The 27,415-nt window shown below is 42.0% G+C and overlaps 1 protein-coding gene across 1 annotated transcript; it reads right to left on the bottom strand.

The window, feature by feature from the left end:
- ADGRF1 (adhesion G protein-coupled receptor F1) lies at nucleotides 1-27,168 on the bottom strand. The gene is made up of 14 exons (XM_045866002.3): nucleotides 26,977-27,168; nucleotides 25,602-25,659; nucleotides 23,403-23,552; nucleotides 21,995-22,168; nucleotides 20,221-20,321; nucleotides 19,020-19,078; nucleotides 14,798-14,949; nucleotides 13,282-13,445; nucleotides 11,525-11,713; nucleotides 8,464-9,837; nucleotides 6,623-6,664; nucleotides 5,516-5,575; nucleotides 1,880-1,946; nucleotides 1-176 (listed from the first exon to the last, which is right to left on the bottom strand). Exons 1-14 carry the CDS (start codon nucleotides 27,043-27,045, stop codon nucleotides 103-105), a joined length of 2,733 nt encoding a protein of 910 aa, XP_045721958.1. The 5' UTR covers nucleotides 27,046-27,168; the 3' UTR covers nucleotides 1-102.
- Nucleotides 27,169-27,415: the final 247 nt, after the last annotated feature.

The raw sequence follows: 27,415 nt of genomic DNA on the forward strand, positions 1-27,415 counted from the left end.
TCAGAAAATTCCATTTAAGATTGAGCTAATTTTTTCACTGACATTTAGCTCTAAATGTCAAGTTGCACCAAAAATTTTTTCTTGATTTTATGGTTCGCAGCCTTATTCAGATGATAAAAACTGAGTTAGCATGATGTCGTCTGAGGATTCTCCAGTATGAGAAAATGTATAAATGCCTAAGAGAGGAAAGAGAGGATAAGAGTTACTGTTTCTATGTTGGAATCAAGCATGAGACCAAAATGAAAATAAGCCTGTGCAACTCCTTACAACTCTGGCCAGTTCTGGGAAGATGGGAAGGCTACAGGAGGCAATTGGTTGACAGTATTTCATTAATGCCAAAGAGACCTGCATTTGTCAGACATCTCTCATTTGAGAAGAGAACCATCACATCTTTCAGGTAATGCTGGGAAATGAGATAAAGTAGATTTGAGATCATAAAATGTTATTGCTAGAAGGAAATTTCGTGGTCTCTTCGTTTTTCATTTTACTGATGAAGGACAAATATCCAAAAAGTTAAGACGTTTGTAAAAAGCACTCAGGCTGGTTGGTGACAGTGATAACGGGACCCATGTCTTCTGGGTGAGCATGCTGAACATTTTGGGAGGCAAGTGCCTTTTCAAGTTCAGAACCTTGAACTTTATTTTAGAAGTCAAATAATTTTGCTTGCAATCTAAAATGAGAGGCCCATTTCCCTGCTTTAATAAAGATATTAACATAATTTAACCTGAAATGGAACTTGGGCACTTAAAGATGACTTCAGCTTGAATTGTAATGCAGGGACTCTTCCTCACCTCCCATGCTCCACTCTTCTCCTCCAGGCATAGGGCAACTATTTGCAATGCTTACATAGCAGTCTTCCAGGAGCTGAATATCATCGACTTTAACAACAGCCAATACATGAGCATAAAAACAATGCATGTCACAGGTGGAGGGGAGAGTGCTTTCTCACGCATAGCAGCTGGTGGCTTCTTCCGTGGCGGGAACATTTGAGAGGGTATGTCTGTTGGGGATAAATACCTGGCCCATGCCCACTGCTCAGCAGCTGGCACAAGAAGGGTAACTCTCCAGTCAAGACACAATTGGTGTTCGTCTAACCACATTCCTGCACCTCATGACCCCAATGATCAATGTCACCGATTTATAGAATGTCTAAGTGAGGAAATGGCTGCCATTTGTGATGAAATTAAAAGGGACAATAGTGGTCTCCATGAGCATCAACTTCCCGACCATGGTCTATCAGCCCTGAGCACCATCCAGATGAGCTCCAGAAACATGGCCAACTGATTCTACTGCACTTCTCACATGAGGTTTTTAACAGTAGACTTTCAGGGAAAAATGGAGGGGGGACATCAGAGGCAGAGATGAACCATGAGAGACTATGGACTCTGAGAAACAAACTGAGGGTTCTAGAGGGGAGAGAGGTGGGGGGATGGGTTAGCCTGGTGATGGGTATTAAAGAGGGCACATATTGAATGGAGCACTGGGTGTTATATGCAAATAAGGAATCATGGAACACTACATCAAAAACTAATGATGTAATGAATGGTGACTAACATAACATAATAAAATTAAATTAAAAAAAAACAAACAAAACAGTAGACTTTTGGGAGTGCCTGGGTGGTTCAGTTGGTCAAGTGTCTGCCTTCAGCTTAGGTCATGATCCCAGGGTCCTGGAACTGAGTCCCGCATCAGGCTCCCTGCTCAGCGAGGAGTCTGTTTCTCCCTCTCCCTCTGCCCCCTCCCCCCTACTTGTGCACTCTCTCCCTCAAATAATAAAAAATAAATAAAAATAAATTTAAAAGTAGCCCTTCAGTTTTCCTCATATGATATATTCACATTCTTCCACTTTTTATTGACATCTGGCTTACTGTTAACTCACCTTTGCTCTGCAATGGGTTGAAAGGTCTTGGGAATTTGGGTTTGGCAGGTACATCTGATGAGTCTTGCTGCATCAAAGAAAAACAAGTCGTTGGGACATTAGTAGTATTCTTTTAGTCATGCTCTGCATTTCCCAACATCTTAATGTCATTAGCGATTCTTTACTTCACTTATGTGGTGCCCTATTCTCTTTTCAAGAAATTAGAGTACTCCTTTCTTACCCTTCCTCTGGCTTTTATCTATTTAAAATGCCTAAGAGTGTATTTCTAAGTGAATCTTGTGTTCCTGTTTATTCTCACAACTTTTAACAACAAACTAGAAAGCAGTTTTAAGGAAAGCATTACCTTTTTGCACGCCCATGCTTACATTTCTTTGGTTCACACATTTCTCTCTAAAAGAGGAGCCCATTGAGAAAAAAACAATAGTTCTATAAAAATGGTCTCAAATAAAACTTCGCCTTATTCTCATTCATCTTAGCATTCAAATCCCTTTGTGAATAATCTTTTAGTACCTGGAACAGAGGCTAAACGGAGTTCCAAATTTTGAAAACTGAATTATCTAATGGAAATAAAATACTTAAATAAAAAACATGTACTTATGGGGAAAGGTAGAAGTTTAAGATACATTGTGTCTTTGTCCACCTGTTAATCGGTTTATTCATTAATTTCACATCTCCTATTGAGTACCGCTGTGTGCTAGACACTAGGAATATTGGAAAGAATTAGCTTCTATTTCCTGCCATAGTCGATGTCATGAGGAAGCTAAATCAAGACAGGAGAAATAGGCTCTTGTTATATGCAGTGGACAGCCCGGTGATAGCTCCTGATTTTCACTGAAATATATAAATGGCTACCCCACACTGAGCCCTGGGGGAAAAAATTATCATAGAGACAGGAATGAGAAATGTCCAAAAGTTCCAAAGCAAAATAACTGATTTTCTAGAATTCAGAACTCAGGAAACATATACTATAACCCTAAAGAAAAATTCTACAGTTGTTATCATTGCATTTAAAACTGCATCCCGCCCCATTTGGAGAGAAGAATCTTAGATTGCAACACACTCAGGGACTCTACACAGTCTGGGGAAAAGCAGCCTCTTCAGACATGGGGCTAAGCTGCTGGTCAAATAACAAGACCTGAGTCATTGGAACCATTAATAAATAAATCTCTTCTCTCTGGAGAGAGAATCAGTAGGGGCCACCAGTGTCTGTCTCTCGATGGAGAGTTACAGAGAACGCGGCCAGGGACAATGGAATGGCCAGGAAGGGGCCCTGAGCCTCCAGCAGGGAGAGGATTTTGAGAGAAACCACACTGTAGGTCCACACAGTGTCACGGTGGCTTGAGGGATGGTCCTTGTGGAGAACATTTTTGGCTTCTTTAATTCCCTTCATCCAACAACCCAATTTTTCACTACCCTTTTAAGACCTCTATTTTACCATCCATTTTCCCATCTTTTAGTGGATAGCCTTTTCTCCTACTTTAAAACAAAACAAAACAAAAAGGTATCCAGGTCTGAATTGTCTCACAACGTGACTCAATCTGCACACGTTGCTCTATCTGCCATCAGACTGATGCTTCCTATGTCCGGGGAAGAGGCTGATCCCTCCATTTTCAGTCCAGCCACTCCATCTGCCTTTCCAGGAATCCTCTTCCCTCAGCCATTCCTCCCCCCACAACCCCCATTTGTCTTCAGACTCTCTCAGACTCTCTTTGCTGGCTCATCCCTCCCGGCAGATGGACTTGCTCACATCCTCATGACTCAGCTGTACCGTCGCTGCTGGTCCCAAGTCTGCGTCTGGTTTCCACCCTCACTCTCTTTTCTCTAACAACAAGTTTCTTGACAGGAACATTCCCACTGAGGTATCTCTTCCTCACCTTCTCCTTCCTCAACCGCTGTAATTTGGTTTCCTGCTTTACACTCAAACTCCCTCAAAAAATTACAAACACCCATCTTCTCTTTTGCCAAATATACATTTATTTTAACGCAAATGAGCCACCTAACCTGAAAACAAAGTCCCATTTTTGTCATCTGATTTAAAAATGACATGGGGAAAGGAGTACAAATCCAGAAGATGCAAAGAAAAGTGTCAACAGTTTACATTAGAAACGGAGAGAAAAAACACTGTCGGGCATCCTTACTTTTGTTCTTGTTTTAATTTACTTTGGGGTGTTTTTCTCTCTTTGGTTTTCAAATGAGAAAAACCCTCACTTCCTGGCAGGGTGGGGGGTGTCGTGTCTCACTTTATTAACAACAGGTCTTTCTATACTGCAGTCACATAGGCTGTGGTTCCCTCCTTTTCTTAAGCATAGTGACTGATTTATTAGTTTCACATTCTCCAGTTCAAGAGATTTTAGTTCTTCAAGACATAAACTCACAAATCACAGAAAGTCAGAACTTCTGCTTTGAGAACTAGTCCAACAGTTAATGTCCACAGTTGAAAAAAATGAAAACCGAATGGTACCATCTCCTAAGATCACTCAGCCAATCGGTTACCGAGTCAGAAATAACAGGGCAGGTCTGCGGGCGATGGGGCCACTGCTCCCTAATTCACAGCAGAGCCCCATACTAGGAAATGCAGACCCAGAGAAAATTTTTAAGGTCAAACGTTAATTTCCTCACTTTTTAAAAATTATTATTTCAAAAGATTATACTGTCCCTTGTAAAAATCTCTAAACACCATGTAGCTTTTCAGGCACTTAAGTCAGTTGGCTTTTATCAGACCCAGAAATCTCTGCCTTAGAGCTCCTTCTGAAAGGCCTTCAGTGTTTTGCTGAAGGGCAGAGGTCTAAATCAACTTCGAAAATACAAAATATGAACACGAGGGCTTTTGTTGCTAACTCTACTCTCCTTCAATGGACTGCACTTTCATGGCAAAGAAAGAAACAGAAATCCTCTGTCTCCATCCAAATGTCTCAGTTGGTAGATTTAGGAGCTCAAGTTGCAAGGGTCTGAGTCAGTTATGCCAGCTGAAGAGGGAAAACTCAGAGAACATCTCACATATTATAAGTTGTTTTTTTTTTTTTTTAAGATTTTATTTATTTATTTGACAGAGAGAGAGCGAGAGCAGGAGCACAAGCAGGGGGAATGGGAGAGGGAGAAGCAGGCCTCCCACCGAGCAGGGAGCCCGATGAGGGGCTTGATCCCAGGACCCCAGGATCATGACCTGAGCCGAAGGCAGAAGTTTAACGACTGAGCCACCCAGGCGCCCCTCGCATATTATAAGTTAACCAAGATTTCACCCTTTCCTTTTGCGAAGGTAAAATAATCTACAGGAGGTCCAGAAAGTCAGGCAGAGAAAAGGTTCTCACTGACTTTAGATGTTGGAAGGCAAGTCCGACTAAAGCAAATGATATGGTTCAAAGGCATTTGCCCACCACAGCACGCACAGACCTCAATGCTTGAGCATCTTTGCCCCTTCCCATGGCTTCTCGTTCACTCGTTCCCTGGGTCATTTTCTCACTCACTCAACTTTATGAGTAGCGACCCTGTGCTGGGCACACACCAGAAAGACTAAATAAAATGGTGACGGAGGCTTAGAGGGTAACACAAAAGTGGGCTCGCTGTGGGACTGCACACAGAGAAAAGTGTAAAACCAGAACTTCCTGCATCAGACCTATAGAAGAAGGAGCTAATTACCTTGGACGCTTGCTTCCAAGAGCTTAAAGGAGACAGTTTGCTGAACAGCAATTGTCGCATCTAGAAGGCAACAAAGAAATATTGAGGAGAGGCACATATACAATCATAATAGACAAATCCAGAACAAAACTGCAGATTGGGAATGTTACTTAATAGAGGTATTTCCTGGAAGCACTTACTAGACCATCAGCATGGCTATCTGATGAAAAGATTTCTTTTATTTGTTTGTTTACCTATAAACAAATCTAGATTTAAACAAAAACAGTACCAAAAGCCATAGTAATTCAGATTCTAGACAATAGTAATTGGCAATAATTGCTAAATTAAAATTTATCTCTGAAGTAAAGAGTTTCCTAACCATGTGAATAGTGCCATTGAGAGAATTATTCAGTCCAATCAAGAACAGCAAATTGCTTCTTTGTAAAAAGGGATTTTGTGTATGTGCTACAATTGTGCTAAGTATAAAATCTTCTTATCTTCTTATTAAAAACAAAGTCTCTATCACTTAGTTTGCTTACTGTCTTTCCCTCTCTCAACAGAATTGCTCAACGCTTGGGAAAAATAATGAAACAAGTTTATATAAATTTTTTCTATCATCTTTTCCTTATATTGGTCATCCTTCATTAGAGATTTTATTTAATGTTAAAGGCTATTTATATTTACCATATAAAACTCCAGAAATGTAGAAGTAGATACATCTTTCAGCGTATTCTATGTAAATGAATGCGTTTAATAAAAGACCAAAAGGGAATCCACTCCTCCAGAAAGTATTTTTGCTCTTTGATGATTGCCAAACCATAGATTAAAGTAGCAAAATGAAAAGTAAGAACAATTTCCCTTTTTTCTATAATGTTTAGATTATATGTTGTGATTAGCTCTATATTGTTTTCTTATCAGCACATTATATATTTGTGATTAGTTCTATATAGTTTTCCTATCAACAGTGAGTGTTTTCACTGAGTCTGGCTTTTATAAAATTATAGAATTTGATGACAAGAGTACCCATGGTCTCACCTCTTATATGTAAGTAAGAGCCTAGAAGTGAAGGGGAAGGGCTGGATGCCTGGATTAGAAGAAGGAGGTGAAGAGAGAAATCAACACACCTACCTTACTGTCCAAGAGCATTCCAAAACATAAGATGAAAAAACCCTTAAAAAAAAAAAAAAAGGAATAAATCACCTATGTGGTCTTTTCTTCTTCAGAGAAGAAAGCATTGCTGTGTAATACTATTCTATCACCCAACATTGGTTTCTTGCCTGTCTCCCTACTGTGGACTCCTCGAAGGCAAGGACACAGGCTGACTCCACCATGCCTGGCGTAACACAAAGAAAGCACTCAAAAAAAAAAAAATGTTTTTGTTGAAGGTATAAACAAATAAATGAGTGAATAAGGTTTTAAATGCATGGGGAGCTTTCTTTTCCCCTTCGTGTCATCCTAAACGCCAAACAAATAATTTCCATTTGCTTCTATGGCTTAGTCTTTCTTTAGAGCAGGCATTAAATAAACATTTACTAAGTGCACGTAAATCTGTGACGGCAGCAGGCACTGAGGTCCAACCCTAAGCAGAGGACCTATATCTGCACCCTTTCCATCAAGTCCAGCCCTTGGGGAACTCTTGGCAGAGGCTTTCTTAGACCTGGAGATCTTCCTCCCAGTCAGAACACCCTCAGTGGATGCCTGTTCCCACAGCATTTCACCATGGACCTGCTCTAGGCAGAAGCTCCCTACACCTGCTACCATTAGGCACGTGCTCCCGGGGTTTGCCATCCGTACCTACCACCGAAACGTTCACTGGTGTGCTGATGTAGGTGTAGAACCAGCTGCTTTTATTTTTTTTAATTTTATTTTATTATTTTAATCACCATACATTACATCACTAGTTTTTGATGTAGTGTTCCATGATTCATTGTTTGCGTATAACACCCAGTGCTCCATTCAATATGCTTTTAGAAGACAGATTAGCACTTCCTACATGCCAGGCACTGTGCTGAGAGCTAAATTATGTCATTTAATTTACTTTATGATATAGGTAATAATATTATCCCTGTCTAACAGATGAGAGAACTGAAAGAGACATTAAGTAATTTTTTAGAGGTCACAGTTGATAACGTGACATATTTGGGCCCAGACCTATTTAACTCCACAGCTCAAACGTTTAACCACCCCTGCCCTGAATCACTGTGCAGAGGTGACCAGCAAACTTTCATTGAACCAAGATTAAAGGCTCTCTTCCAGACTCAGGGAAACCTAAAGATTACTTTGTCCACCTACTCTCTGAACACTTTTTGATTACGGAATGTAAAACCCATGCTTTGCAGCAGATGTAGGCAAACTTTTTCTGCAAAGAGCCAGATAGGTCATGTTTTAGGCTCTGCAGGTCGTACAGGTGGAACTGCTCAACTTTGTCAGGGTAAAGAAAGCAGCCACAGACCGTATCTACACAAATGGGCATGGCTGTGGTCCAATAAAACTTTATTGACAAAAACAGAGCTGGCTACAGTTTGCCAGATCCTGCTCTGTTGTGCTCCAGAGACTTCTTGCACACCATTCAGAGTCAACAAGCACTCCTGAGTTCTTTCCATTTCCCTGTGTGCTTTTGCAGAGGTCTGCCCAAGAGAAAGAGGACTAGATTGGCATCAAGAGGCACTAATATTAGCTCTATGAACTCAAATGTTTATAATCCTAGGATGGATTCCTGAAGAAGCCTAATATTCTACTTCAGTATGAGAATAACTGCTGGAAAATACGGATCCTGCTGTCTGTTTATGTATTTATTTTCTATTCACTGTTGCCAGACATTGTTGGTTACAGGCCTGCTGGAGGTGGGGAGACGTGATAGCCTCCAGAGTGGTGTTACCAACCTCAGTTCTCTCTAATGATTCCAGTCACCTGATGATATAAGAAGTCATTCTTAAAAAAAAAAAAAAAGCTATTCTTATTGTTCTCACCTGGAATGCATTGAGTAATGCAAAAATAACATGCCAAGCCGGATTCCGGTTGTTCACTATTGTTCCTATGCCAAAGCCCCAGGTGAGCCCCAGCAGAGGGGTCAGGATGAGAAGGCTCTTCCCCATGCGGACAATAGTGACCCTGTTCTCCTGACCGGGTCTTTCTCCAACAGTGGGCCTCCAGAGCTTCGTGAGAACTAAGAACACCACCACCAAATTCACAGCCACAACAGTCAGTGCAGGAACAGCAAAGGCCAAGAGGGGTTTGCTCCCATCAGACCAGTTAAGCCAACACGCGTCTTTCCTTTTGTAGTCATTGCTTGGCTGTGTGACTGCAATCGTGATGACAGATATGACCAGAGGGCACCCATAGCCCAGGCAGAAGCCGACAGCCATCATTGAAGGCATGGCCATGTGATGGAACACGAGGAGGATCCGATACGCCAGCAGGATGCTGAGCGTGAGCATCCAAAAGAACAAGGAGAGGTAGAAAAAGTGCATGAAGAACACTGCAGCTATACAGACTCCGGGAAGGTTTACGCTGGAGCCTCCAGGGGCAGCGACAAGAAAACAAACATCAGCAATCAGGAGGCACAGGGCTATGTTCACCATGCAAACATGACGTGTGTAGGAGGTTTGGTTTTTCTTGACCTGCTTCCAAAATAGAGCTTCAATGATCAGGCATAAGGTGAGACTTCCAATGGAGATGCCCAGTCCCACAAAGGTGATCCATTTCACCACGGGGATGATGGCAAGGGGGACAAGGGGTGACATCAGTACGGAGAAGGAGGTCAGGTGAGTACATCGGCACATCACCGTGTCTGGAGTTTCATTCACCAGGTGGCAGCCTGCATTGTTCCACTGCAAACCACTGAAATCCCAAAACACACAATAAGGCTGGCTCAGATTTGACTCTATCTTGGAAAAAATCAGGAAAATCTCATTTATGGAATAGTTTTGAATAATCGTGGATATTATGGGCCCATTGACCTGCGCATTTCCATTTTTGGTAACGGATAGGATATTCCCCAGGGTCAACGAGGTCATGCTGATAATAGTTTCTGGAAGGGGCCACCGGAATTGGTCTGACTTAATTAACACATGGCCTCTGACGGGAATGGAGGCATTTGGGGGGAGCATTTCGGTCTGATAGTTGTAACCCATCTTGAGTTGGCTTTGGGACGCAGGAATACCTTCCCAGTTAATGAATTCCCTAGAAAAATTCAGAGGCAGAGCTGTTGGAGGTACGAGGCTACTGATGTTTTCCAGTGTCTTCAGTAACTGTGAGCTGGCATGCTGTTCTTCCTGCAGTAACACTGTCCAGTTGGTTATTGATGTTGAATTCAGGATGTGGTCAGCTATATTGATGACATCCTGAAATACAAGGATGAAAGTCAGTTTGTGTTTTGAATAAGCAGGTCAGAGCACTAGGAGGGGCTTGTCATTAGTATTAGGGTCAGCACAATTGCCCAGAGAGTTGGCCCAGATGAGGACCACAGCAAACTCATCGGCGAAAATCAGTTTAGTCACTCTGTACAGTGGAAGAGAAAGCTTTGGGTTAAGAAACTTGGGTCAGCGGAATCATATAAGTTGCAGAGTGATCTCCCCAGGGCATTCCTATGCACACTGGGGTTCCAGCATAGCTGAGAAAGAATCCTGTGATGTGCACTGCATCAGGGCCAACTTCCTTCCTCAGAGAAGACAAACATGCCTGTCTCACTGTTCAGGCTTAGGCTCAGAGAGTGAGACATTATTCTCAACTGCTTTCCAACATTATGTTTGTTTCGCTAACATCGGAAGTTCTAAATTCCTGTCATGGACATTCAAGTTGTAATTCATGTGGATTTATGAATTAATAGAAGAGAATATAAAGCAAAAGAAGAGACTATAAAGCAAAAATCCTTAAGCACCGGACAAGTGACTGAGAAACATGGAACTGTTGTGGGTTTTAAGAGTCAGTCTTAGTTTAAGAGATTCCTTTTCCAAACAAGTCCTTGAAATGTGTTGCTTTCCCCAACAGGGTCCTGTCTCTGGCTTAGAGCTCTGGTTCCCAGGCATTCTGCCCCAGGCATCATCACTCTGACCGAGTCTTACCCTAAATGAGCCCTCTGTGGCTTCTGGCCCCGAATCCCATAGCATGTTTCTTTTGCTGCCCTCTAACCTCTGCCTTCTTTTGGTTTCTGTTTGCCTGCTCTGTTTGTGCCCTTCATTTTATTTTTAGACTTTCTGCGTCATTTTGTTTTAGTTGGTTTCTTGTAAACAACACAAGGTCAGGCTTTTGAAAAAAACAAAACAAAACAAATTTGAGCATCTTCTCTTTGATTCACAGCGTTTTAACTTATTTACATTTAATGTCATCTCTGACATAATGTCAACTTATATAGCTAAAGTATAATCATGTGATATGTAACAGTGTAATTCTAAAATCCACTTTTGCAAAAATATTATACACTTTAACATATAAAATGCACACGTCCAAAATGTTTGGAAGGACTTTTATTTAACAAATATTTATTGAGCGCCTGCTATGTGTTACTTTTCATTTTCTAGGCACTGAGATGATACCTAAAATGCAAGCAGTGGCTACTCTAGGGTGACCAGATTACGATATCATTTTTTTTTTGCCTATTTGCATTTCTTAGTTAAGCAAGTTTTATTTGCATAAAATTTAAGCTAACTTTTAAATACCCAACTAAATCATGAATTCTCCAGTCGAAAAGAGGAAGTTCTTAAAATATACACTATTAAAGTCAGAGCTCATAGCCACAGAAAAGACAACTGCAAAGACATTAAACAGTGGGAACCTGTGTCATACAGTGTCATTTGGTGCAGATGCTCACCCCTCCTCTAAGCCTGCCTAGAGGTGGCTCCCTCTTGCTTTGAACTCACATAATTGATTCCATGAGTTTTTGGTACACTGTGGAGGTGGCAATAAGGCTCACACAACGATTGTTCCATAACCCTTCATTCTTTTCCCATTAGTGAGACTTCAACTCGGGCTTTTGTCATTCCTCCTGAGAGATTGAGCCTCTAAAGGGAGTCCTATAAGCACAGACCATACCTCCATTGTGGAATTGGACACCTTGAAATGGTTCTCCAGTAACAGGGACAAGGCGTTGTCCAGAATTGACACCACTGAAGCCAGATTGCCAGCTGTGGTTGAGGGGTTTTGCTGAATCACGACGGAAAGATTTTGCACCAAGGATGACACAGCTGTCTCGGTGGCATTGCCTGTGATCACACTGAAATTCTAGGAATAAAAATGGTTAAGTTCCACAGAACAATGAAATGCTTGTGTTTCATATAAATTATTATCCTAATTATACAGAAAGTGATATTCGGTGAGATTTGGTGACTTTCCAAACAGTACCCAGCTAAGAAGTGGAAAGGTAGGGTCTACTGGTACTAAGTCCTGTTATATCCACTATACTCTGCTGAGAAATCCTTGTGGAATGAGAAGATACATGGAGATCTGACCACACTTTGTCATTGGGTTTGGAGTTTTGCTTCCTTGAGGTTCCTCTCTGCTTCCACTACACTGAGCTATCTTGGAAGGCAGCCAAATAGGGATATTCCTTTCCATTCAAAACAAGTCAACCCAGGAACCAGATCCCATCTGTTTTCCTTTTTTTTTTGAGAGAGAGTGTGAGCATGAGAGGGGTGGGGAGGAGCAGAAGGAGAGGGAGAGAGAGCCTGACGGGAGCTCAGTCTCATGCCCCTGAGATCATGACCTGAGCTGAAATCAAGAGTTGGACACTTAACCAACTGAGACACCCAGGCGCCCCTCATCTGTTTTTCTTTTTGCTCTTCTCAGCTGACAGTGGTATTCTCTGCTCATAGCACATGGGATCTGCCTGCCCTCATATCTGGGTTGCACTAGTCCCAGCTATGGTCCATGTCCGGAACCGAGGCAAAGAAAGCAAGAGCAAGGATGGACTCCAGAAGCTATCTGGTCCAATCTCCCCCACCCAGTTTACAGATGAAAAACCTCAGAAAGGGAGCAGTAAACCTCAGAAAGCTCAGAAATACCATTCTGAGTTTCATCTACAGTAGTAGGGTCTCTGGCTGGGAGAGAAGTTCTGCTCAATCTGGACATCCATTTGCAGAACAATGTCTGTGAACTGGTCTCAGAGTCCCTCTTTTTCCTGACTTGAGTTCAAATTCCTCACCACCACTTCCATTTTTGTATCTGTCTTGCCTTAAGAACTTGAACCTTCCTAAGAAAACATCATGTGGAGGTGATAGTTCTGCACTGGAAATCAAGTGACTGTTTCTAGTTCAACACTATTGCTACCAGAGGGACCATTAGCCTCTTAGTCTTTCATCACCTGATCTATAAAAACAGGTTGATAAGCCAGATGACCCTTAAGATCCAAGGTAGTTCGGTCATTGTATATGGTTCATCTCTGGCTGACCCACTCCCTGCCCAGATTTCTGACATGTATACATCCTTACTTGTACTGAGTTTACAGCTTCTGACTCACACCTCTACTTGGATCTTTGTTTCCCAGGCTTTCGGGACTTCTAAGACCAGCTTAGTTGCTGTTTTGCCATCTATCATAGACGTCTTCAGCACTGATTCATTCCTCTGTAGTTCCCTCCCCACTAGAACCATCAACTCTGACTTTTTCTGACTCTCTTGGCTTCTAGCTAGACTCTGCTACTCATGCCAACACTGCCTATGTTTTCCAGGGTCTGATATACCCTTGACTTCTGTGCACTGACCAATGAGACAAACTGATTTATTATTCTCCACCTAGCCATGTCACTGAGAGATGCCCACAGTGAAACTTAAAACACAAGACAGAGATGCTTTACCTTCTTCAGTTCTTCCAGCTGAGAGTGCACACACATCTCCCTGAGGATCTGCCACCCAGAGGGCTGGCACCTGGCTGTAATGTTTCCAGTGTAGCCGCTGCTACAGGGAACAACATACTCATCATTCCTGGACCCAAATCCAAAGACAATGCTGTTACACTGGGCTGGGGAAAAAAAAATGGAAACAAAAAGGAAAAATGTATAAATATCCTGGCACTCTACGTAAAGTATACAGCAGTGCTTTAGAAGTCATATTTTCAGAGACAAAACCCAGGCAAAAGTCAGGAGTAAAAATTTGTCCTTGATGCCCAGCTTCATTCTTCTCAGTACCCTTTCTCCTCTCTGATGCCCTCCCCAAGGCCTCTCCTTGCCCTCAGGTGTCTGACCTGTGCCAACAATTTTGCTTTTAGTGAGCTATAAACTAATAAGCATCAGGTGGAAAAAAAAAACAAAAACAAGGTATGATCACTCTCAGGAAAGAGTTTACAGGAAATGTTAGAAAATCAGAAGATCTGCAAGCAGCTATGGAACAAAGCAATAATGATATGTTTACACCATTTTAGGGTGACACATCCTACTTTTTACCCTTTGTAAAAGCTTTTCACATTGTGACCAGCCAATAGTTATGCTTGCAGCTGGCCCTCAAGTAGTATATTCTTTTTTTTTTTTTTTAAGATTTTATTTATTTATTTGAGAGAGAGAGAATGAGAGAGAGCACGAGAGGGAAGAGGGCAGAGGGGGAAGCAGACCCCCCGCCGAGCAGGAAGCCCGATGTGGGACTCGATCCCGGGACTCCAGGATCATGACCTGAGCCGAAGGCAGTCGCTTAACCAACTGAGCCACCCAGGCGCCCCTCAAGTAGTATATTCTGACCATGACTGGGACCAGGAGAAGGAAACCCTGAATGGAAGATCCTCCAGGGCTTTGATGTTTGCTTGTTTTTCCCAGTACTGTGTCCTAAGTGCCAAGACACTTTCGGCACTTAATAAGTATTGTTGAATAAATGTTATTGAAAGTGGCACATATCCAGGTACAAGAGGCTTAAGATTGAATGTAAAAAAGAAAGAGGAAAAAAATCTGAAGAAAAGTAGTGGAGTGTGTGGGTGTGTGTGGGTGTGTGTGTGTGTGTGTTAAAGATCTAGATACATGCATTCTTTCTTGGGTTCCTTGGATTATGATTTAGGAACATGTCAGCCCCAGGGCTCTTTCAGCATGTGTCGCAGTACACTCTTGCTGAGTGATTTCCATCAGAACCTGCTGAGAAGTCAGTGTTCCACAATGTTACCCTGGGAGCTGGAGACCACATGGCTGGTCCGCAAGGATCTGAAACAGGCAGCTGAAATGGAGTTTCATCATGGTGGGAGTTGGGGGGAAAACAGCTGCCTCTGTCTTCTAAAAATCAGTCTTAGAACAATTCTGTATCAGAAACATGTCCAGTCTACTTCCTGAAGACACAAATGAGCTACTAAGTAGAGGATCCCTGTAACCTCAGCGGGGGATGGGAATTCAGAATTACCTTTTCCAAATACTCTGAAAGAGCCGTCTTCCAGCAGGAACAGCTTGCGAAGGCCTGCCTTCACCTTCTCAGCCACCTGTTCGATGGCTGACAGCAGCTCAGATGTGCTGCTGGAACCCACGACTTCAAATCCGGCCATGATGCTTTCATCTCTATAATGACTATGTGGAAAGAAAAATGAGATTCATTCAGTCAGTCACTCAGGGCCTGCTGTGTGTAGGCATGTCACTGGGTCCAAAGGAACACATCAAATAGATATGGTCCTTGCCTTCATGGAGCTTACATTCTAGGGGAGAAGAAAAGGCAAATAAGAAACCAGTAACCACCACATATAAGTAATAATATAATTGTATATAAAATATATATAAATTTAGTTAAGTGTTATGAGGGACAGATGCAGTGATAAGAATAGCAGGTGGAGATGAGGCCCACTTTATTTTTTTAAAGATTTAGTCGTTTATTTATTTATTTTACAGAGAGAGAGCACGCATGCATGAGTAGAGGGAGGGGCAGTGGGAGAGAATCTCCAGCAGACTCCCAGCTGAGTGCAGATACCGAGGCAGGGCTTGATCTCAATACCAATGAGATCATGACCTGAGGCGAAAACAAGAGTCTGACGCTTAACCTACTGAGACACCCAGGTGTCCCAATGAGGCCCACTTTAAATAAGGCTGGTCAGAAAAGGCTTTTCTGTGCAGAGGGTGAAAGCTGAGGCCCAAACCATGAGAAGAAAAGGCTTGTGTTACAAAGAACATCGGTGTAGCATGCCAGCATTTGTGAAGGTCCTGAGGCAGGAAAATGCCTATGAGTTAGACAAAGTTAAAGACTAACTGCCAGGTCAAGAACCAGAGTTGCTTCTCAATACTGAAAGGCTTCAATGTGGGTTTGAATTTTCCTGGGGAGAATAAATTGAGTTCAATGAAATCAGTTTAAGTTAGAAGAGAAAAATAAATTATTTGATTTCATCATAACTAAGTTTCAATGAGCAGGAGAGAAATGGTAGGAGATGATACTAGGTAAGTAGCCAGGAGCCGATTGGGTAGGGCCTTAGAGTTTGAACTTTATTTTTATTAAAAGGTTTCTTTCTTTAGTAAAAGTTAGTGGTATGCTCAGGTTTATTGCTTCAGAGCGTCACTCTGGCTGCTGCAGAGAATGAACCGAAGGGAGGCAAGCAGGGAAACAGGCGGACCCATCAGGAAAGAGGTGATGGTAGCTTGAACTTGGCAGCAGTGCCTGTGGGGAGTAGTCAGGTTGTACTTGAAGACTGAGCCATAGGAATTATGAAGATTGCTGGGAATGGAGAAAGGAACCAGTCAAGAAAGACTGCAAGGGATGGAAAAACAAATTGCAGTGTATTCATACAATGGAATAGCACTGGGCAATAAAAAGGAAGGAACCACCACCCCCCTCCCTGGGGGCACTTGGGTGGCTCAGTTGTTGAGTGTTGACTCTTGGTTTCAGCTCAGGTCGTGATCTCAGGGTTGTGAAATCGAGCCCCAAATGGGCTCTGCGTTCAGTGGGCAGTCTGCTTAAGACTATCTCCCTCTCCCTCCGCCCCTCTCCCACAACCCCCTCTCGCTCTCTCTTGCTCTCTCTTTCTAAAATAAATAAATAAATCTTAAAAAAACAACAACAACAAAAGGAAGGAACCCCTGACACTCAGAAAAACAAGGATGACTCTCAAAGACATTATGCTGAGGGAAAGAAGCCAGACACACACAAAAACTACACACTGGGTGATTCCATTTATATGAAGTTCTAGAATAGACAAAACTAACCTACAATGATAGAAATAAGAGCAGTGGTGATTTCTGGTGGGAGGTAGGGGGTGGGCATGGAATTGGCTGAAAAGGAGCAAAAGGGAACTTTTGGGGTGATAAAAATGTTCTGTCTCATTAAAAGGTGGCTGGTACAAGCATTTGTCAAAGCTTATGAAACCGTACACATAAGGCTTGAGCTATCACTGTATGTAAATTATACCTCAATAAAAAATTATTACAAAGGATGACTCCGAGTTTGGATGTGTGCAACTGGAAGACTAGCATCACTGTAACTGGGATGGACACAGCAGTGGGAGAAGTAGCTTAAAGTTTTTAAGGAGAAAAGTTGGAGGACCCCTGTTTTGGACACATAATGTTTCAATGCCTACTAGAAAATCAAGTGGAGATGTTAACAGGCAGTTGGATATTTAGGTTTGGACTAAATATTTAGGTTTGGACTTTATGAGAGAGGCCAAGGTCAAGTAATAAATTTAGAAACCATCAGTGTACACATGGTGTTTGAAGTCATGAAAACTAGTGAAATCACATATATTAAGTAAATCCTGCAATAATGCCATGAGGTAAACATTGTATTGTCCCCATTTTGTAGATAAGGGAGCTAGAGTCCCAAAGAGAAGTTGGGTCAGGTAATTATTAATTATTAACTGATGGATTAGAATCTCTGATGTTCCAAATAACAAATTCTTTTTTTTTTTTAAAGATTTTATTTATTTTTCAACACACAGAGAGAGACAGTGAGAGAGGAAACACAAGCAGGGGGAGTGGGAGAGGGAGAAGCAGGCTTCCCGCTGAGCAGGGAGCCCCATGCGGGACTCGAGCCCAGGACCCTGGGATCATGACCTGAGCCGAAGGCAGACGCTTAACGACTGAGCCACCCAGGCGCCCCCAAATAACAAATTCTTATCCACTACATTGAACTACCACTCACGATGTTTGAATAAATCCAAATACTCTTTTATGTAGTGAGAGTCATAGTGTCTTTGCATTGATATGGCTCTTCTATCAACAAAACATTGTTTACAAAATATTGTCCTGCCTATTATTTCATTTGACTTAATGAATTAAATCAGATTCCTCAGGCTTTAACAGTCCTGTTCAACAGAGAAGTAAATTGAGACACTAAGAGATTAAGATTTACTTTAAATCATATACATAAAGAGTAAAACCTAAATAATTGTAATTTATAGACTTATGCCTACTTTATAATTTTATCTACAAATTATTGGAGACAGCTCATAAGATATATGGAATGAAATATGCATTAGAACTATAAATGGAAAACCAGGACAAAGGTAAAGAAAAATAAGAATATTGAATACAAAAATTACTGTGATTGAGTTTCAAGTTTGTCTATGCATTCAGTGACTGCAAAGTCAGAAAGGAAAATATAATTCATTATATAGACCTTGGTATAAGAAAAAAGCAGTGTTTTTTCTAGCATTGAATTATAAAGAAAATTATACACATGGGCCTTTATATAAGAACATGAGATAACTGGAAGGATAATATCCAGGACAGTATATTTATAGCAATGCTGTTGAAAATTTCCTATAGCTGTTCCTTAAGTTAACTGTGAAAAAAAAAATATATATATATAAGAAGTCAAGTTCTCTGACCTCTAAGCCACTTCCTCTATCAAGTAGACCATTAATAGTAATCAATGCACACATGGCTAACTAACCAAATAACTTTTGGAATGAAAGCATAAGCAAAAGGATAATTTACTAAATATCTCTTTATTTGCTGTAGACAATGCCTACTGGGTTTTGAGCTATGGTGCATACATATCTACATAAAAATATAAGTTTACCTTAGGGTCCCCTCATGGCTCCCAATTATACAACTTTTTATCATACCCCCCTGTGCTTGTGGACAGAGAAAAACCATTCCTCTGCAACCCACAACCCTCACCTCCACCCCTCATCCCTTCCCTTACATGCATACCATGATCTCCTGCTTCATCCCAAGTTCTGCAACTGTGGGTCTGCAGTTCCAGACTCTGATCTATAGCTTGGAGAACGCCATTCAACTTTTAAATTTCCTCTTCTGACTTTAAGAAGCACCACAGACTTTTGTCCAGTTTTAGTAAGAATCCTACTAGAAAGACCAGTTCTTCCCTGCTTTTTGTCAAGGTCATTTGGGAACTGCACTAGGCATTCTGCAGGATAGCTGCACAATTCTGGAGATGTCGTTCTTTTTTTTTTTTTAATTTTTACTTGTTTATTTTAGAGAGAAAGAGAGCATGAAAGGAGAGGGGAAGAGGGAGAGGGAGAGAGAGAATTTCAAGCAGATTCCCTGCTGAGCTCAGAGCCCAGTGCAGGGCTCCATCTCAGGACCCTGAGATCATGATCTGAGCTGAAATCAAGAGGCGGGCATTCAAGCAACTGAACCACCCAGGCGGCCCTCTGGGGATGCCCTTCTAAGGTCATTGTGTTACTTACCGAAATTGGGTGACACGAACTGACTCAAAATTTTGAATTCTTTTGAATGCTTCTTTAAGCTTACAAAGAGAAAAAGAGGCAATATGTTGATCTTTGTCCCCATACAAGAAAGATATTTTAGCAAAAAAAAAATTGATGCAGATAATAAATAAACCAACAGAACCACTGGAGAAAGAAAAGAGATACCACAGCAGGTAGTTAGTTGCATATTATACAAATACAGTTCAAATGACAGTTAAGAATTGTACACACACACACACACACACACACAGTCATTTATTTTGAGTTTGCAAATAAAGATGGAAGAACCAATGGCTTAGAATAGGGTATTGGGTGCCAGATAATATAAATGTATCCAAAATCTGTTTCCTCCTTCACAAAAATAAGCCATACATTTCCATGTGCATTTAAACTGAATCTATCTGGAAAGTATTTGTGGGTATGGCTTCAGTGAAAATGACACCTGAACCAACATCCTAGGCAGATGGACACTGATTTAGTTTTTCTGAGACTTCATTACACAGTCCAGAATTTTGCTCAGTAATTCTTTTTAGCCCCTAATAAGTGAGGCTTCTTTATGGAACGAATCCCAAATGCTGACAATTGAGCCTAGAGCATGAAAAATTTTCTTTTGACAAATAAAAAACAGAAAATAACCAAGAATCCTTGCTAGAATATGACTCACATAAATGAGCAAAAGTGAACACAAGAGAAATTGAAAGAAATCAACTGCTAAAACTCTCCCAGAAAGAAAATGTTCAACATACATCAGTTGTGGGCAATGCGATTAACTGCTCTGTAATAACTCATTGAACGTTAATAATTAAGAATATGTATTAAATGGGCGCCTGGGTGGCTCAGTTGGTTAGGCGACTGCCTTCGGCTCAGGTCATGATCCTGGAGTCCCGGGATCGAGTCCCGCATCGGGCTCCCTGCTCGGCGGGGAGTTTGCTTCTCCCTCTGACCCTCCCTCCTCTCATGTGCTCTCTCTCATTCTCTCTCAAATAAATAAATAAAATCTTAAAAAAAAAAAGAATCATGGAACACTTCATCTAAAACTAATGATGTAATGTATGGGGATTAACATAAGAATAAAAAATTAAAAAAAAAAGAATATGTATTAAATAAACATGCTGAATTGAAAACATCTGAACTTATGTTTAGCCAACAATTTCTTATGTAGTAAGTAGAAAGTGCTTACTTGAATTTCAATTCCAGTGGCATATTTGGAGTATGAAGGAGAAGATGAATTCAAAAGGTCTTTGGCAAAGCTTTCATTAATTTTGAAAGTGCCCCAAACCTCTATGGGAAATAAAAAGAGGTTTATAGACATAAAAATTACTCACTTGAATTTATTACAGCATAAAATTACAGAAGTACATTTGAAGCCCATCTATTCAACAGCAGTATTTCAATTTCTTCTTGTAATGAATGCTCACCTAAAATAATATAGGAAGCATACACAGAACTAGACTTCTCAGGTGTGGATTTGGAATATAATGAGAAGGTGCTGGTGATCAAGACAACCTTATAAGTAGGTAAATGCGTGCCCCCCACATGTGGTTAAGAAAGGCAGTCACTTAACACTGAAATGTGTGCCCATCTAGGCTTTGAGCTCAAACACCGTCCTTATGAAAAATTTTTAAAAAAGAAAAAAAACAATAAAACACTACTTGCTAATTCCAATATACCCCTTGCTTGCCCATCGCTGGTGCTTTTCTGTGCTGGGACAGGTTGTTGCCCATTTTCATATGGACAAACCCCGATTATCCTTCATTCAGGGCTTAGTCAAATGTACCTCCTTTGCAAGACCTCCCCTGATCTCCAAATGCAAAGATTCTTTCCCTCCTCTAAATTCCTACAGTATTCTTTTCATATCCCTTTACAACCTCTTGTACCCACATATCTGTTTGTGAGCATTTATGTTTGTATGTCCCCACTCCACTTTGGGGAGACCCTTGTGAGTGTAATCCCTGTCTGATCCATCTTTGTATCTCCTCAAGATGCATCAGACACAGACCACCTTTCAAAAGGTAGGCTTTCATTCAAATTTGTTGAAGAAATTACACTGTCTTCTTTCTTGTATTACAGCCTAGCCTCCCCAGCTAGGCTGCTAATTCAGAGAAAGAGAAATGCTTCATTGTGTCCTCCCAGAATTTGCCTCAGATCTGGGTATAAAGATGGTGTTCAATAAATACGTGTGGCCATCGCGAATTGGCATGGTCCTGGGAAGGGGAGCCAGGAATGCCCAGGAAAGCTGGGTTATTTCAGTTTCTCCCTCTCTTTGCACAGCTCTACCAGAATCCAGAGCTTCAAGATAACTGGAGTCGTCTCTGAGGAAACTTCCTAAAGTCCTTTGAGCCCTGGAGCCCACATCATTTGGCTCACTTCTTCATCCACTGATCATAAACCTAAGGAAATTTAGCTCCCTCAGCTTCCACTGGTTTCCTAAGCTAGACCTTTAACTTCTCTTTTGTTTTGGTGATGCATTCAGTACACATACTTGTTGGCCATCTAGAACATACATTTCAGTATAATCACCCTGTGTTCCTCCCTGCTCTCTAGACTTCTCTTTTCTGGAAATTGATGTTGGCAAAAGCCATGAAAAGAAGGCAGGAAAAAAAAAAAAACTGTATTTACTCAAGCAGTTCCCCTACTTGAGATTTTCATGAATCCCCCTCAATCTCGATAAAATCACAGAATTGCAGAGCTGAGCTGGATGAAGGTTGAAGTGATCATCAACTCACATTTCTGAATTTTCTGTACTTGTGAAGCTCTCCCTGTGTCTAGCTAGGTCTAGTGGGGTATATTGTCTTGTCCTTTGATGACCCTGCAAACACTAGTTCTGTTCAGGGAGACAAAGAGTTAACACATGGGTGAGGAGCTAGAGTTCCCTCCCTGTGCCATGTTGGGCCGAGGGCCCCCCTCCCCCCACCCCCACCAGAGCTCTCCTCTTAGTACCCTTCTGTGCTTACTTGGTCTTTCACAGAAATTGATGCTCTGGGTGAAGTTGTTGAGATGACAATGACAGCTCTGGAGCCCTCCAGCCGTGTGAAGGTAGCATTTGTGAGGATCAAGGCATGAGGGAGAAAACCAGGTGTAGCCATCCTCACAGGCACAGTGCAAAACCCCATTCTGGTTGCCACAGTCTGCACAAAAAAACAGGGCTTGGTCTCATAGGATCTGGTTTATAAACTGACCAACGCTGAGTTCTCACCCTTGGCTCTGACTTAGAATCTGAACCAAGTGTGCTCATCAAGAGCTAGAAGGATAAAACTAGGATGGCAATAGGTTTAAGGTAAGGATATGTCCAACTCAATAGATTCTGAGCCTGATACCAGACACTTAGCAAACATAAAATCAAGTGGCTGGGTCAACCATCCAAAAGAAGGATGGATGCCCAGTAGATAGCCCTTGGAATGGGAAAGAGAAGCAGAAGAGGGTGTGTTAACCTGACAGTTATTTAAGAGAGTTCTAGAAGGTATTTTTCCACTATTTTACTGGAAGCTCCTCCCATCCACCTATCACCATTCTTGGGTAGGTCCCATAAGCAAGATGGCAAACACTGAGAGACTTTTTCTTTTCTTGAGAGTCATGAAGAAAAATTCCATCAGCCAATTCTGTGTGCTCATTCCCTACTGACTGACCTAAAACACCCATTAAAAGGCATCCTTTATAATAGACCAAAAAATTGGGATGAAGTCACCAGACATCTTTGTGAAAATATGCATTATGATATATAGTGAATGATTCTCAAACTTTGTCATGTGTCAGAATCACCTGGAGGGTCTCATCCCAAAGTTTCTGATTCAGTAAGTCTGGGATGGGGCCTTTGCTTTTCCATTAAGATCCCTGATACTGCTGCTGGTGCTAATGTGGGCACCACACTTTAAGAACTACCGCTTTAAACAAATCATTTAACATCTCTGAAACCCAGCATTGTAATCATTAGTGCTGTTTGTCAATTACTTCTAGCTGTTTTCTGGACACATAGTAGGATGACATATCCTGGCCTCCTGAGGTTGAATGGGGCCATGAAACCAGTTGGGGTCAATAAGTTATGAGCAGAATTAATGTGTGTCACTTCTAAGTTGGAGACTTCAACTACCAATGTGAAACCCTTGAATATTCTATTTCTTTTGGGCTCCAACTGGGTACATTTGAGATAGTGTGTGATTCATTAGCCTGGATTCCCAAGTGACCACACCAACACAACCCTGCTGCCAACCTGCAATAAAGATGTAGCATGAAGAAGAAATAACACATGTGTTCTTTCAAGCCACACATATTGTGGGGATGATTGTCTCCATAGCATAACTTAACCTATCCCAACTGCTGCCCACCTTCCCCCTTCCACTCCCAGTCCCCAGAGGGCAGATTTACATGTAGTGGCCTTTGCTCTAATAATCTTCATTGGTTCCTGTAACCATAATGATGGAGGCTTCAGAAGCTTCAGAAAATTCTTCAAGTCTCTCTTCTCCCTGGAATCTCTATAGGCCATCTGAAGCAGCAGCTCATACTCCTGGACTGGGCCTAAAGAGAGGAAGATAGTCAGGAGCCTCCTTTTTCAGTCTGGGAGAGAAATATTGCCAAGGAAACCACCAGGAAGTGTTTGTCACATGTCGTCTAGGGGTGCTGGGCTATGCCACATGGCTTGTTACTGACTTCTGCTCATCCAGACATTAAGTAAAAATGAGCCTCCAGAGGAACACTTGCAGATAGCCCCACATGTGCCTGACCTATGTCTATTCTCCCATCCTGCCAGGACAGCTGCTCCCGCTCTCCCTGACCCATCCTGGCATCAATCACCTTCCTGACTTTACACAGTTCCTCAGGACACATCCAAGGTCAAGTTTCACGCCTCAGGACCCAAGGGAGAAGAGGTGAGAAAATCCTAGTCACTCTTCCCTCTTGCTTTCCCAGCTCCAGTCTCCTTGAAGGATGTTCAGTATAAAACCCCCAGTCTCACACTTTCCTCTCCAAAGAGCCCTTTTTTCTCCTATGAAGAGGTTTCAATAATTAGCCAACTTTGAGTACCTTATATGAAATGCAAATGCAAAAGCAAAACCAAACCAAACCTTACTTGAGGCTTTCTGCATCCTCGTCTCTGCCTTATCACTCCTGAGCAGCACCTTTTGTTTCCCTAAGGAGAGGCTGTTATGTGTTCTGGGCTCAGGAGACTATGAATCCTAGGAGTAGTCTCCCTCCCAGAACTCATTTAGGCACATTCACATAAAACATAGTGCAAGATTTCATGGTGTTTCCAGACTGTCCCAAGCTCATCTATGCACCCCAGATTAGGAATGTAAGGACCTTAGAGAAAAAGAGGGAAGAGGTGAATATCCTTTTATCCTGGGTCTCCTTTGATTGCCACTGGCAGTGAAATCTCTTAGAAGTCTCAGATTTCTCAAGACATCCATGCTTTCTGCAGGGACAGATGAGATGGGGAGCTTCTCTGAGACTCTCCCATTCCTTAGGGGCCCAGGGAGCCAGGCAGAAGGGAAATTTATAGAGAAGGAAACCAGCAGATTAATCCCTAGACTTTTCAGAAAGCAGTCAAGAAGGTAGCAGGAAGTTGGCTGAGTCTGACATGTCCCAGAACATGGACAAGAGCTTCCTGTCTGCCATAACTTCCACAATCTCACTGCATAGAGTCTCAGCCCCGCCTTGTACTCTTCCCTCTCCTTGCAGGCTGGAACCTCTGTCCCAGGTCTTGGGAACCACACTAAGTAGGGAAAGCTAAGGGGACTCCTGCTCCCACTGCCCAAGCAGTTAAGAAGTCGGGGGGTGGGGTGGGGTGGGGGGAACAGTCAGTGTCAGAGGCTTATGGCACTGGTTCTGGAGCCAGACTAACTAGGTTTGAATCATTCCTCCTGCCCCCTAGCCGTGTGTCTTAATTTCACCATCTGTAAAATAAAGATGACCATTGTGCCTAAATCAGAGGGTCATTGTGAGGATTTAATTCATCTAATGCACTTAAAATAGTGCCTGGCACCTAGGAACAGCTCACTAAATACTAACTGTATTTTTACTGTCAGGAAAAATGTTTTCATGGCATTCCAAGTTGAATTTTTATTTCATTTTCTGGAGAATTGCAGGATTGAGTGGTGGTAAGGTCAATGACACTATTAGCACACTGTTGTATGACAGATCACTGCCCTGGAGAAAGGCTTTTGTGGGCTGATACAGGAGCCTAACAACCATCTATGTGTATCATTGTCTCCATGAGGAAATATAGTCAGTGCTTGAAACATCAGAACAACAAATTAAATTTCAGAACACAACCTATTCCTAGACTAAGGGCTGTGCCCACTAATTAACACTGTTAGGATTAAGATAAGGAAGGAAAAGAAGAGTATGGAATAGCTACTTGCCAGGTATGGTGCAGGATACTATGCTTTTATGTATTTAATCTTCACAAATGTTTTGCTTGTACGGATTGCAATTATTCTCATTTCCCAGATTCAACGTGTTTAATAGTGTGTTTAAGATCATACAACCAGTCAGAAACACCACTGAGGTTGGAACCTTGGTCCCTTGGCACCAAGGTCTACTGCACCACACTCCCTAAGGGAGACTCACCTGGATGTTTTTTCTTATTCACACTGAGTCCTCTTTTTGTTTTGATGCCTTCATTTCTCTGTTTGAAAGAAAACAAGAATAATTATGGAAGGGTTCTGTAAAGATGTACTTCTTAGGCCTTGTTGGCTCTCCCAGATGAACTGAAATTATGGATCTAAAATCCAAGTCAGGGATGGTGGAGAGGTGGCTAGGGAAGGCCTCCCTTAGGCAACTTTTGAACACAACCCTGAAGGAGGTGAGGAAGTGAGGATCCCGGGAGAAAGAACTTTCCTGGCAGTGTAATAGCCCTGGGGTAAGAATATGCCTGGCATGTGAGGACAGAGTGAGGAGGCCAGAGTGGCTCAGTGGAGTGGGTAAGGGGAGAGGGACAGGCAGTGAGATCAGAGAGTATCTCCAAGGAGGTAGGCTGTGTAGATCTTTATAGGGCAACAGCTTAGTTTTCACTTGAGTGAGATGGGAACCCACCAGAGAGTTCTGAACAGAGGTGACAGTGCTCTACTTTACTTTTTGGAAGGCTCAATCCTGCAGCCATGTTAGGAATAGATAAGCACAGAAGCAATGAGAGCATCTCAGGAATTATTGAATAACTCAGGTGAGACATACTGTGAGAGATACTGAAGGTGTGGATCAAGGTGGTAGCCATAGAGGTAGTGAGAAATGTTTGAATTCTGGGTGTATTTTAAAGATAAAGCAAAGCAAAACAAAACAAGAGCCAATGGTTTAGATAGGGATTATGGGAAGAGTCAAACATGAAAATCAGTTTTTTGCCCAACCATCCGGAAGAACAATGATATCACTTGCTGAGATGGGAAAGGAGAAGCAGGTTTGGTGAGGGAAAAAAATCAAGAATTTAGTTTTGGACATATTAGGTTAAGGGGCCTATTCAACACCCAACTGGAGATACCACAGAGATAGTAGATAGGTGGGTGTAGAGTTCAGGGGAGAAGGTCAAGATGCAGATGTAAATTTGGGAGCCATCAGAATATAGAGAACATTAAAACCATGATCCTAGATGAAAGCGTCAAGAAAGTGAGTGTAGTTAGGGAAGAGAGTCCAAGGATTGACCATGCCAATTTTTATGCCTTTCCTTGGTCAAAGAAACCATAGAAAGGAATGTACTGAGCTAGAAGAGATCTCTATGATGGCTCAGTTCCTTATTTTGCAGTTAGGTCCTCTTAAATTTCAAGAGATGAAACTGTTTGTCCAAGGCTACACATAGCTAATGTGGATCATGTTGAGACAAGAACCCAGGACTTCTGATTCCAAGTCTATTAAATTATGTAGTTCCAGTGGCTGAGAGAGTGACGGGTTTTCAAAGTGCAGAGGGAGAGAAGAGTGGTGGTAGAGAGGGAAAACGGGGCATATGCCAACTCACCCCCAGGAAATCTTCCTGGCCTTCAATGAGGGTGAAGAAAGAGATGAGCCAGAGCATGTGGACTTGCATCTTCAGCTGGCCTCGCTCCTTCTCCCAGACTCAATGTAAACAACTGGGGCCACAGTCTGTGGCTAGACAACGGATGTACCATGCAAGGCTGAGGCACAAAAATAAGTCATTCAAGCCAAAATTGAAGAATGTACACAGCGGTAGGGCTAACTGAGCGGATCAGAAGCCTGAGTGGTTGATGATTTTTCCACTTTGTCTACGTAGCCTGAGATACCATTACTTCCACTCCGGTAGCAGAAGTAGTAAGTTTCCATCTTTACAAACTGCCTAGAAAACTGATCGAGAGCTCTCTTCTCAATGATCACATTTGACTAAACAGAGGCTATTTTAAAATCACGACTTGCTTAACTTTGCAACCAAATGCATTTAA

This window comes from Mirounga angustirostris, unplaced genomic scaffold, assembly GCF_029215605.1.
Source record: "Mirounga angustirostris isolate CCGP_5_RB_7025 unplaced genomic scaffold, mMirAng1.0.hap1 SCAF_8, whole genome shotgun sequence".
Lineage (NCBI taxonomy): Eukaryota > Metazoa > Chordata > Mammalia > Carnivora > Phocidae > Mirounga > Mirounga angustirostris.